The sequence below is a fragment of the Seriola lalandi genome, unplaced genomic scaffold (genome assembly GCF_002814215.2).
Source record: "Seriola lalandi dorsalis isolate HSWRI2012SDOR001 ecotype SW California unplaced genomic scaffold, Sedor1 jcf7180002054375, whole genome shotgun sequence".
Classification (NCBI taxonomy): domain Eukaryota; kingdom Metazoa; phylum Chordata; class Actinopteri; order Carangiformes; family Carangidae; genus Seriola; species Seriola lalandi.
Window position 1 is genome coordinate 137135 of NW_019524928.1, and position 12717 is coordinate 149851.

The 12717-nt window shown below is 40.1% G+C and overlaps 1 protein-coding gene across 1 annotated transcript; it reads right to left on the reverse strand.

The window, feature by feature from the left end:
• Positions 1-1722: 1722 nt before the first annotated feature.
• Positions 1723-10285, reverse strand: phb2b (prohibitin 2b). Its single transcript, XM_023408873.2, has 10 exons — positions 10180-10285; positions 8784-8916; positions 7304-7388; positions 6149-6228; positions 5137-5321; positions 4784-4913; positions 3594-3697; positions 3390-3467; positions 3164-3243; positions 1723-2432 (listed from the first exon to the last, which is right to left on the reverse strand). Exons 1-10 carry the CDS (start codon positions 10198-10200, stop codon positions 2408-2410), a joined length of 921 nt encoding a protein of 306 aa, XP_023264641.1. The 5' UTR covers positions 10201-10285; the 3' UTR covers positions 1723-2407.
• Positions 10286-12717: the final 2432 nt, after the last annotated feature.

Consider the following 12717-nt stretch of genomic DNA (forward strand, 5'->3'; position numbering starts at 1 on the left):
CTCACAACCCATAAATAACATGAAACTAACTACAACATTAACAGTTGTCTCTCTCCTCGTGTCGCTCCATGTTGATGACATGGATACACACTATTAGGGAGCAGAACAACACGATCTCTTGTGAAAACAGACTCATTTCAGACATGTCAGTCCTGATGGAGTGTAGACTGACTCTGAGTAAACACCAAATATTTGTAGTGAAAACATTGAGCATCATTTGCAAGTATCAGCCCTCCAGGATCTCCTCACCAAACCGCTGACAATGTGTCTCTCCAGTAATGTGCACACTTCAGCAAACGCCACCAGTAAAGCACCAGTTAGAGCCAGAGAGCAGGCGACATTCAGCCTGGAGCTGCAGACATTTTCACTTATTTTCAACTTTGAGAAATTGGCAGCGAGTATGACGAGGGTCCGACTTCTTGTTTGTTTGTTTTTTAACTTTATATTTATGAATATTTTTCACGTTATGAGAAACACAAGCAGGGAAGACACATACAGTAACAGAAGAAAAGGAGGAGCTCATGGGATGGTCACTGAGTCGAGGCAAATTTGACATATAATACTTATAATCAGTCTCAATTGCTGAATAAACACAATTTTTTTCATTGTTTTTCTTCTTTTTGGAGTCAGTCACCTGTTCTAGATGTTTGACAATATTGATAAAGAGTCCAGCCAGAGGGAAGTTCTCACATCTCGCATTTTGTAACAGCTTTTTTACTTGCTGCCAACATAATCTTTAAGAGATACAGTCGGTATCATCTTTGCTTAGTCCATCGTCCTGTCTTGTATTCCCCTTATGCAGATGATTTGGTGATTTTTAGTCCATGTATTGCTAGTCTTCAACAGTTATTAAGGGGAATATTCACAGTATGGTCTAGATTTTGAGTAATACTATGATTGTTAGAAGCTGGGAAGACAGATAAATCGGTGTCTCCTGACTTCTTCCTGTCGGGTATTCCTCTTTAGGAGTGCAATGAGATCAAATATTTAGGACATTACATTACGAATAACCTATCAGATGACAAGGACGTCCACAGGCAGTGTGGAAAGCTGTATGTGTAGTGTAACCGATTCTGAAAATGGTATTATCTATTTCAGCCTTAACCGACCCTGAACTGAGCTCCGTCAGGTTCCCCCCCCCCCATGAGCTGTGTCCTTAATAAAGATTGGATTGAATTGAGACCAAAAGACATGAGCGTGGTCAACAATGATTCCTCCACATTCCCTCCAGCAGGACAGCTGTGTACCACTTTCTTCAGACTTCAAGGGTCTGACCTGCTGTTGCGGCTCACAAGTCTCAGCATGAAACATCAGTACACCTTCATGCTGCGTTCAATTACTCCTGATCGTAAAGCTTGAAGCATTTTAACACATTTTCTACAAACCCAACACGTCACAGCTGAAACATTTTATAAACCTGCTGCTATCTGTGAGATCTATTTATCTATTTATTCAGGTTTACCCTTTACCCTCTATCTGTCATGTGATTGGTCAAGAGGCTCCAAACTCTCTGTGTCTTTAGTCACAATGATCAAGATGAAGAATCACATTCTTCTGGAGAAATATGAAAATGATAAACATAAACATATGAAAAAAGAAAGAACAGTTTGACACCATGATGGACACACACATCAGTGAGTGGATTATTTTCAATGTACAACTTCCTTTAGCTGATGTTTTAAGCTAAACTCAATAAAATCAGAACGCTAAGATACAACAACATGTACTTAAAACAAAAGTTTATTAACAGATAAATTAGTATTAAGTTGGTCTGCCAACACTGGCTGTGTTATCTGGTTTTCTGCATGAATCCACACACACCTCCTAACGTGTATAACACCCCTGACAAACACTGCAGTGTCAAACCTGTGAGGATGAGATGTGTGTAGAGCAGAGGAAGGACTGGCAGCCAGATCAGGACCAACTCTGGGAGATTAACACAGCAGTGAAACATACGTCATTTAATACATGATAGCTCGTTTGATATTTTGGACATGAGACCTGGCAGCTCCTCCTGACAGAAGACACTGATCTCCTAAATATTCTCAAGTATTGTTGCACTAATTCTTCTTCATGAAAGTCCTTTACACACTGATCCTGTGCAGGAAGTACTTTCTGTTTGACACGTCTTTGATTTGTTCACTGTCAAGTTGAAATGAGATCACGTTGTCAATAATTCATTCACAAAACTTTAGCATAATACAGGCCACTCCCTAAAGTCTTATATATTATGTCAGAAGAAAAAAAAAAATAAACATAAAAAAATGTAATTGTTTCTTTGTTGTTGTCCACATTCAGACGTGTCTAGAGTCATGTATGTTGATTCTCTAATGCAACAGGTGAAACTGAGTGTTCAGATGGAGCTGACGACAGGAAACTTCTGCTGCTTCTCTCCACGTCCTCTTCATTACTTCTTTGGACCCAGAGACAAACTGAAAAACAGCAGTTCATTAGTCACACTGCTGCACACGGTACAACATCTTCTCCAGGCCACATTTCACATCTGGACAAACTAGATGTTACTGTACATTCTGACCATGTATGCTATTACAGTGCATTCATATTTATTCACAGTCTGTTTTGGATTTTTTGGGGTTTTTTTTTTTTTTTTTACAAATAAAAATCTTTTCTTCACATGTACAAAGTTGAAACCTACAGATTTTAAGTTTATTTACAAACACAAACCTGGAATTATTTACCTGCTTAAAATCTTTTTAAGCCTAATTTTAGCTCATAGTTTCTTAACATCTAACTTCTATAGTCTGGTCTAGCAGCTGTAACGACTCGCTCCTCTACAGAAGCGAGTTGACACTGTCGACACAACGTCTTCTCTTTAGTCGTCGCTCGTGTTTTTGTGAATGAAACAGACAAACACAAACAGAGTGGGACAGGTGGTCTTATATGACAATTTGAATTAAAACAGTCTGAAGCTCATTACTGTCGCAGTACAACCAGGGAGGGGACTGTTAGTCCTGACGGGTCTAACGAGTATTTTAACTCTGCTTTTCAGCTACGTGATGAGTTTAACCCTGTTCCCTTTCTGTATCTATAAAAACATCATGGATTCTACCAAAAAAAGGAGGTTAGTAACTAAAGACCGAGTGACCGCCCTGATGTCACGTGTTAGGAGATGTTTAGAGAGAGTGAGTGTGAGAAAACCTACTTGTTAAAAGACACCTGGTCTTGTAAGTTCAGGACCAAACTTTCAGCGTTAAGGTAAACCTTGTTCTGAGATGTTGCCACCTGGAAGGAGACACAACAGCCATCATCATCAATGACTTTTTCAGCTGCTCAGTACTCACACATAATTTAAAGTTGATTCAAAATCAAGTTAAAATCAAAGTGAACAGACAGAAATGATGCAACAGGAGATAAAAACAAGAGCTGACCGTCTTAGCGATGGTCTGTGCCGCTCTGATTCGCCTCAGCTTCAGGTAACCTGGGTTCTTAGTCACTGCTTGACCCAACTGAAACACACACACACACACACACACACACACAGAGTTAACAAGTTATTGACATTCATACAGCATGTCAGAGCTTTCACATTATTTCTCAGTGTGACAGCGAGAACCACGTCGCTCGTCACTCACCATTTTGGCAGCTTCAGCCTCTCCTTCAGCCTGGATGATCTTCTGTCTCTGATCCTGTTTGGCTTTCTCCACATAGAACTGGGCTCTCTGGGCCTCTTGCTGGGCTAAACACACACACACACACACATTATCAATGAAAAAGTTCTTTTTATATAAACTTGGTGATTCTTCAAAAACTTCCAAAGTAAAAAAAAAAAAAAAAAGCAATTTTCAGAGGCAAACATTTCTACAAAGAGACTTTTCCATGAATATTTTGCCCCTTTCTGTGAACACTGACCACATGTTACAGCCAGTTAAACAGCTGGGACTCAACGAGCTGACTGCTATTTGCTTATTTTGCAAAGTTCTTGAATATATATGTGAATATCTGGTGTCTCAATTAGACTGAAGCAACATTTTGTGCCCCAATACTGATGCTGATCTGGAGATTCAAAGGATAGTTCGGGTGTTTTTTGGCGTGGGGTTGTGTGAGGCAGTCGTAAATAAATCAGTACATTACCAGCAGCGGATTATGATGAGCGCGGTCCCGGTTAAGAAAGCTGATTGGGGTCACCGGCGGAGTTTTAAAACGCCAGCTGAATCCGTTTAAATGTGGCTTCATGTAGAATATTTTCAGCAGCTTATCCTCCCGTAAAAACAGCACTTTCCTGTGGCGTTGTAGTTTTTCAACTGCTGAACGCACAAGCGCACCTATGAAGTGCACTGTATTATGCTGCAGCCGCAGGTCAGCTGAGTGAATGAGATGAAATGTGGCACTGAAGGAAAGTATGCGGGAAGATAAACCTCTGTAAATATTCTACATGAAGCTACATTTAAATGGATATTGGATTGTTTCAGTTGGGCGTTTTTAATAGTGTCTAAAACACGTTTTTTCTCGTGGCCCCGCCCACAGCAACACACCGCTCCGCCAGCTTTCCTAACTGGGACTACGCTTATCATAATCTACAGCAGGTAATGTACCGACTATATATGACTACCTCACACAACCCCACGTCAAAACACCACAACTATCCCTTTGAACAAGAACTCTTTTAAATTTGAGCTTTCCTTTACTTGTAATTAACATTTCAATTAACAAGTGTTTAAATTAAAACAGTCTCAGATTAACGGGGCGTCTGAGCGTCATAACAAACAGGCAGCAGACTGGCTCACACTGGCTGACGACATGACTGTGTTATATTGAGCCTTACCGACTTGCTTGGCCTCCACTGCAGCGGTGTACTGGCTGCTGAAGCTCAGCTCGGTGATGGACACGTCGTCCAGAATGATGTTAAAGTCTTGGGCTCTCTCAAACAGCTCCCTGCGCACCAGCAGGGACACCTACACAACAACACAGACCAACAACACTCAACACTGCACCGACAACAACAACATCATCACACAGGAGGTTTGTCGTTTTATGTTGTTGGATTGTGTTGTGCTCTGTACATTATAAACTTCTCAATATGTTGTGGCAGTTGATTGTTACATTAATCGGTTGAGATGAATTGATAGAGAGGGATACATACAGTATACAGAGATGTTGCCGTGGTGACAGCAGTACCTGAGCTCTCTGTGTGATGAGCTGCGAGGCGTTAAACTTCGCCACCACAGACTTCAGGACCTCGTTGACGATGGAGGGCAGGACTCTCTCGTCGTAGTCCTTCCCCAGCCGCTGGTACATGACCGGGAGGTTGGACGCCATGGGTCTGGACAACACTCGCACCGCTATGTTCACCATCTGCAGATCTACACAAAAATATATATATCTATATGAAGATATGCTACACTAACTTGTTTAAATGAATACTGTGCATTCATCACTGTACATCACATGTGATGCACTGCATCGCTTCACGTTACCAACTGCTGATGTTGATCTGTGCTCATGTTAGCGCCCTCTTCTGGTACAAACTATGTCTACACCAAAAACTTACTTCACAAGTGTTTTATATCGATATGATCTCTGTATTAATTCTATTTAATTCTACTGTGAATCACCACAAAATGCGTTTGATTTTTGAATCCACATGATTCATATTCACTCCCTCTGAGCCTCGCGAGCTGAAGCTGCAGATAACAGGGTTCTCAAGATGTTTTGTCATACAGAAAGAGTTTAAAAGTTGTCTTCTGATGTCACGTCGCGTTGTATTTCCTGAAATACAGATGTCTAACTCTAACTTTTAAGACTGGAATTACCATGTCCACCAATTCACAGTTTACATCCATGTCTGTCCAGACTCATAATATATGTTGTGAACACTTTGAAGGGATTTAATAAAAGATATTAAGTGTGTTTTGTCAAAAATAACATATTAATTCTTGAGTTACGGTCCACAAAGGTGATTTGTGAGGTCACAGTGACCTTTGACCACCAACATATAATCAGTTCATTCTTGAGTCCAGGTAAATTACATGAGATATCATGTTCACAAGAATGGGACAGACAGACTGAAAACATAACATGAGGGAATGACCCATTCACACAACATCATAACACAGTTCTACTGCAAATAGATACATTCAGACAATCGTGTGTGTGTGTGTGTGTGTGTGTGTGTGTGTGTGTGTGTTACCTTTGCTGCCAGTCAGAGAGGAGATCTTCCTGGGTTTGGCTCTGATATCATAGATGATGGGATACTGGAACCAGGGGATCCTACAACACAGACACTGGTGTCATGTCAGGTAGTTCTGGTACGATGATCTGTTTTAGGTCTAGAGGATTTAATCACCATAGAGTCTTCTGTCTGAAACCTGCTACTAACTGGCTTCAACATAAACTGAATGCCAATGACAAAGACAGGTTGCAGGCCTTCTCCTCCTTGAACCCTGATGAGCACAAACCACTGTGGCGTCACTCTTCTTCTGCAGCATCACTCACTCAACTGCGTGGCTGGAGCGGCCCGGTCCAATCCTCTTACTGAGCTCAGTGTTGGTTTCAGTTAATTTAGGTGAACAAACAGACTGTCAGAAACTAAACCAAAATACTTCAGAGATGTAGGTCACGGTTTATTGTCCATCACTGTCTCGACCTCTCCCCCTTGTGCCTGCCGCCTTGTTGCTATGACTCTTGAGATTTAGTTCAGGTTCCTCCATTTCTTTTGGTCATCTCTGAGATGTTTCTACACCTTGAATGGCGTCCGCTGCGATAAACTCAGCTGATTGGACATGATGTGGAAAGACACACACCTGACTATATCAGGTCTAACAGCTTGCACATCAGAGGACAAACCATGAGGAGGAAGGAGCTGCCTGCAGAGCTCGGAGAAAGGATTCAGATCTGGTTCCTAAGAGAACAGTGGCCTCCATCATTCTTAAATGGAAGAAGTTTGGAACAACCAGGACTCTTCTTAGAGCTGGACGCCAAACTGAGAAATCAGGGGAGAAGGGCCTTGGTAAGAGAAGTGACCAAGAACCTGATGGTCTCTCTGGCTGAGCTCCAGAGATCCTGTATCAAGATGGAGAAACTTCCAGAAGGAAAACCATCACCGCAGCTCTCCACTGATCTGGACTTTATAGCAGAGTGAGTAACTGTGTGGTTGGACTAGTCCACTCTGGTCTACTCTGCCCACAGACTGGTCATGTTACACAGGACCTGCCATCTTTAAGTTGGCAACCAATCAAAAATGACAAATGACAACCTGTGATCGTGACACCAATTAAATCCATGATAGTCAGACGGACCAGTACAGATACTGGAACAAACAAGTTAATTAATGAACCGATCCCACCTGAAATGCAGCCCCTCAGCCAGAACAGTGTCCATCTGCATCCCTCCAATCCTGTTGAAGATGATGGCTCTGTGACCACCTTCCACTACACACACACACACACACACACACACACACACACACACACACACACACACACACACACACACACACAGAATATCAGATGAATATACACAGACAGGTTACAAGTTATACAAGATACAAGAAAAACATGAAGATGAGTGGATGAACAGGACGACAGTGCATCCATCCACCAGACATGAGGAGTCACTGAATGTTTGGTGAATATGAAAATGATGCGAGTCATCTGCTGTGGCCTTCAGTCACCAGATCTCAACCCACTTGAACTATGGGAGATTTCTGACCGATATGTTAGACGGTGCTCTCCACCATCGTTATCAAAACACTATAAATGAAGACGAAAGTCGAGAGACTTGTAGAATCAGTGTCAATCTAAAATGGCAAATTACAGCATTTTAGATGTTTGTCAAGGTTGATGTCATCAATTGTCCAAATCACAGAACAGATACACTTCCATTTTTTCAACTAAATCAGTTCACAGCAACTGAGACACACGCATGTGATGCACAGAATGAGTCTAATGCAACAGCTCTGTAAGAAAGGAACCATCATCTCCTCATCAGTGGTGTTGGAAAATGAGCAAATAATGTTTAACATGATGATCGGATGTTTTTAATTACTTGTGTTTTCTTTATTGGCAATTTGGAAATTTTAACTAAACTAAAAACTAAACTAATATTAAACTAAAACCAAATCCAAAATGCCAAACACTGGGAACACGTAAAAAAAAAAAAAAAAAAAAAAAAATACACCCACAGTCGGATATTTTTGTCAGAATTTTTTTCTGATTTCAATCTTCTTCTTGAAATGTCTTGATTCAAGAGTGCCATCCCTTTCACACTTGTTTGTCTTGATTGTTAAAGTGACCTCTGGATTAGTCTAGTATGTATAGGACAAATAAAGATCCATGTGTTTGTTGGACTAAGATGGTCTCTCAAAAACAACTACTAGTGAGTTTAATAACCTGCTCTAGATTGATCTATATCTATTATCTAATACAGGTCTGTGGATCGTCATGTTTTTATTGTAGGTTTTTAGTAAATACTAGTTTGAATGTTCAGTTAATGCTCAAAAGATAAAAGATATTTTTGTCATAAATATTTGACCTCTTTTGAGCTGTTTTTTTTTTTTTACTATTAAGAATCCAAACAGGTAATCAATAAGAACTGGAATCAATAAACACAACTGGAATTGATAAAACCCAACCCTGCAATTCTTTATATTGTGTCTGCGCTGTCAAACTTACAAACTTGTTTCTTACTTTGCAGGTTTGTTAATTACACAAACTGTATTTGCTGCCATTATCTAGGTTCAGTGTATCTGTGCAATCTGGGGACATGAACCTCTGTCTGTCGCATATTGAGAGCTTGGTGTGAAAGTTCTGTACAGGTGTGTTTACCTGTGTAGGTGGCTTCTTTAACACCATATGCCAAAGCACCAGCTCCCAACAGCAGCTTCAGTCCTAATCCTGCCCCTCTGCCACCAGACGAAGACATCCGGCCCGCCAGATCCCTCAGGTGCTGGGCGAAGCGCTGCGAGAGAATATAACATAAGATCACAGTCATGTCCAGGAGGAGGTGACTTTACAGTAGCGCTGAAATGATTGGTCATCATGAACCGAATGTCTTGGAAAATTTTAAGACATCACTTTGGGCTGAAGTTCTGATTAAAAACGAATCAAATCCTACAAAATTTAGGTTTCTAATGAAAATGCAGATTCTTATAAAACAGTTTTAATAGTAAACATGTATTAGTGGATATTTCTTACTTTTATATGTTGGCAGTAGTAACTGTGCACACTTATTATTATTATTATTATTTAAACAGTACATTAGATTATCTATTCAAATACAAACTCCAAGGCATGTCAACACCTGCAGACTGTGAGGTGACCGACAGGTGATTCAGCATCATCATCATGATGATTTAGAGCAGTGGTTCACACCAGGGATCCTGAACTGACACAAATTAGACCACAGACCCAAACCACCTGATAAGATTTTTACATTTTGATGTTTTACTACATAAAGTGTTTGAAACCCACGACTGAAATAGTCATACATCATCATACATTCTGTCATTGTGTTACTTCTGACAGGAATTATAGTGAAAATAAACATCTCAGCCCAGGTCTAATTCAGTAAGGTGTCTGAGGGTTCTGTCACAGATTGCTGAACACTCTCCAGGAGTCCACACCTCTGCAGGACTTGCTGGTGGGGACCCACAATGCACCGCGTATTGATATTAAAAGAGCAAACAAGAACAAGAATTGAATGAGCCAGCATTTTCATTTCAGAATAATCACACGTTATTGATAAGCACTGTGTATGTGTAGCCTAGCTGTCCAGTTCATTACAGTCTGCCTCATAATTAGAATGTGTATAACAAAGACTCTGTCCAGGTAAAAACGTGGAGTATTTACCGGTCTGGAATCACCTTAAAACTGACTGAGCAGACTGAATGAATAAAACAAGGCCTACAGACCCGCTCTCTTCCGTCTGTTTGTACCAGTATGTGATATTAGTCTGTTAACAGCCACCAACGGTCAAGTCAAGATACGACCTTTTCAAAAACGACGGTTGGTTGTGAAGTTTAGCGGCGCACGAGACAACTTGAGCGACATGCTAACCGACCTGGCTAACACTTGCCCACGTTAACTAACAGCTAGCTGGTTAACAGGGCTAACGTTAACTCATCAACGGACCGTTCGTTATTTTAGTCACAGATAAACACGTCGCTCATCACCGTGGGGAAAAAAATTGTTAATTCAATAATTTAACATTTAAAACACTCACATTGGGCTCCTTGTTCGCCATGCTGCTGCACGTCAAACTCCAAGGTCGAGTCAACACCCCCCGACTCGTAGACCGCAAAGACTACTGGGATACGTAGTTCTTCTTCTTCCTCCTTTTTAAAATGGGTTGGCAACCTGGTGTTCTAGGTGCATTACCGCCACCTTCTGCTTTGGAGTGTGGACCAGAAACTAAAGCTACGGTCGAAAAGTCAAAATAACCTAATTTCCTAATTAATATTTTCAGTATTACTATTCATATTTATACCTTAAATTTACCCCCTGGCAATTTATTTTTATATATTTTTTATTTTCTTATTTTCTTTTGGTTGTTAAACTGTATATTTGTTAATACATCTGCTTATTCTGATGAACTATTTGCCCATTTACTGTGTTCATGCTTGTTCATATATATATATATATAATGTTCCTGTGCATTTTTAATAATTAATAATAAAAAAAAAAGGAGAATTCTTACGAAAAGACAACCACAGTGAGGAGAATCTGACTGCACTTTCATGAGAATGTTTTTTTATTTAACACTACAGTCTATTGACGACACTCCTGTCCAAACCACAAACAAAAAACAAACAGGACTGAAATAAATAAAATATGTATATTTACATATATCAAAAATGTCTATGATTAATATTTACATGGTATAACATGTTGTGGCCATACAGTACAGGTTAATGACATACATTTAATTTATATAGGGAAGTTAATTAAAATAACATACATATAAAAATTATATATGCTTATATGTGTTTTTCTCATTAATTTTAAACATGTTGATCTTCCCATCCTGGGAAAGTGGTCTCAGACTTTTGGACCCAACTGTATATAATATCAACATATATTAACAGGCTTTGGGATGAACATATGTCTTCAATGTAAGCCTACATACATGCATAAACATACATATTTGTATAGGCTAAACATATGTGTAAATATATAAAATTATTCCAATTTTCAATCTTTTATATATCATTTTTACATGCGTTTTAATTTTGTATGTACATATATTTCATATATGGAAATTCAATATATGTACAAATGTTACATTTGCGTTTGGATACTTATTTGACTGGTGATTTTAACCGATACAAATCATTCAGCTGAACCTAAACAGATTTTTTTTTTTTAACAGTGCAATCACACTGCCACTTCTTTTAAATTCCTGAGGGTGGCGGTTTAGCTAAACTAATTTCACACAGCAGCCGCCTTGTGTTTCCAAAGTGTCAGGTGTCAATGCATTTCTGTCACTGTGTTAACATTAACATAATAAACCCACACATGCTTTCAAATAAGGTACAGGTAAACTTATTTGAAAGCAATACAATAAAGAGCAGACGCACATTATGTTATTACAACATTGGATGACTTTAATCCACTACTCCTCTCATATTAAAACAATTCTATTTTACACAGCTCAGTTAGCAGCTAAGGAAAAAAACAAACAATGACATAAATGCAGTGAATTGGACGGGAAGTCAAAGTTAAAAATCTATAGCCAGGATGTACCGAGCAGAGCTGTGTTAAACACCTAAAGCGGCTGTTAACATCTGGGTCAAGTTCGGATAAAATTATTGAAAGGTGAGCTACTGAGAAGAAATGATGCATGTCTCGGTCAACACCCGATGAGGATTTAGTTGAGTGTTGAATGTTTTATGTAAGTACACCTCTGAAAGTCAAGCACATACATGTATGTACTACAACCCCCTTGTGTTTGCTGATGAACGTCCCTCAGACACTTCCTGGTCGAGCTCGTGTCATCATGGCAACAGTGTGCAGGTTTTCATTTCAAACAATACAGACAAGAAGCAGTCCAGTTGAACCAGAGGCTGCCTTGGTGGACAGGTGGTCCTCTACAGTGAAAACCCCTGTTCTACTCTACTCTGTGCGGTCAGAAAACAGGACAGGTTTGGTTGGTAGAAGCCGTGTCCGACTTCAGAGGCTGCCAGCAAAGGTGTGCCCTTCAGACGACTAAAGATACATCAGCAGCTCCACCAGCTTGGCCTCACAGAGACCACCATTAACAGTGCATTCAGGAAGCCCTCATCAATTCATAAAAGTGGAAATTTCAAGAGTTGATATGTCCAAATAAATCCACATAACTTCCTTTCCTCTGGTAATAGAACAATTTTCTGACTCAATTCACTGGGACAGTCTGATCAGGAAGTGGAGGCAGCCTCTGGAATGGGACACAGCTGGAGGAAATGTTATCGACTGTTTTATGGTGAAAACTTCTTGACCGTAGCTCAGGAGAGACACTGAGCTGCGTCTTCCCTCGAGACGGATGTGCAGCTCCTGTCTAAATGGACGAAACGTGGGGAGCGGTGTTTCCATGTTCAGACAGACAGAAGAAGATCAGATCACAGAAGGTTACACGTCTAATGTTCTGTTCCTGAGTAAATGCAACCTTGCAGAGGGAGGGCAGAATTAAAAAAAAAAAAAAAAAAGAAGCACAAATTGTGTCATGAGTGAGTGGCTCCCTGGCTGACTTGAGATCAGTGGTTATGTATTTACAATGGAACAGTCT

Bases quoted from the DNA above. Each gene is read 5' to 3' on its own strand.
- phb2b (XM_023408873.2), bottom strand. From the start codon at position 10,200: ATGGCGAACAAGGAGCCCAAT. The intron at 4,914-5,136 runs GTACTGCTGTCA...GTTGTTGTGTAG, and splicing joins TCATCACACAGAGAGCTCAG to GTGTCCCTGCTGGTGCGCAG. The intron at 3,468-3,593 runs GTGAGTGACGAG...TGTGTGTTTCAG, and splicing joins AGGCTGAAGCTGCCAAAATG to TTGGGTCAAGCAGTGACTAA.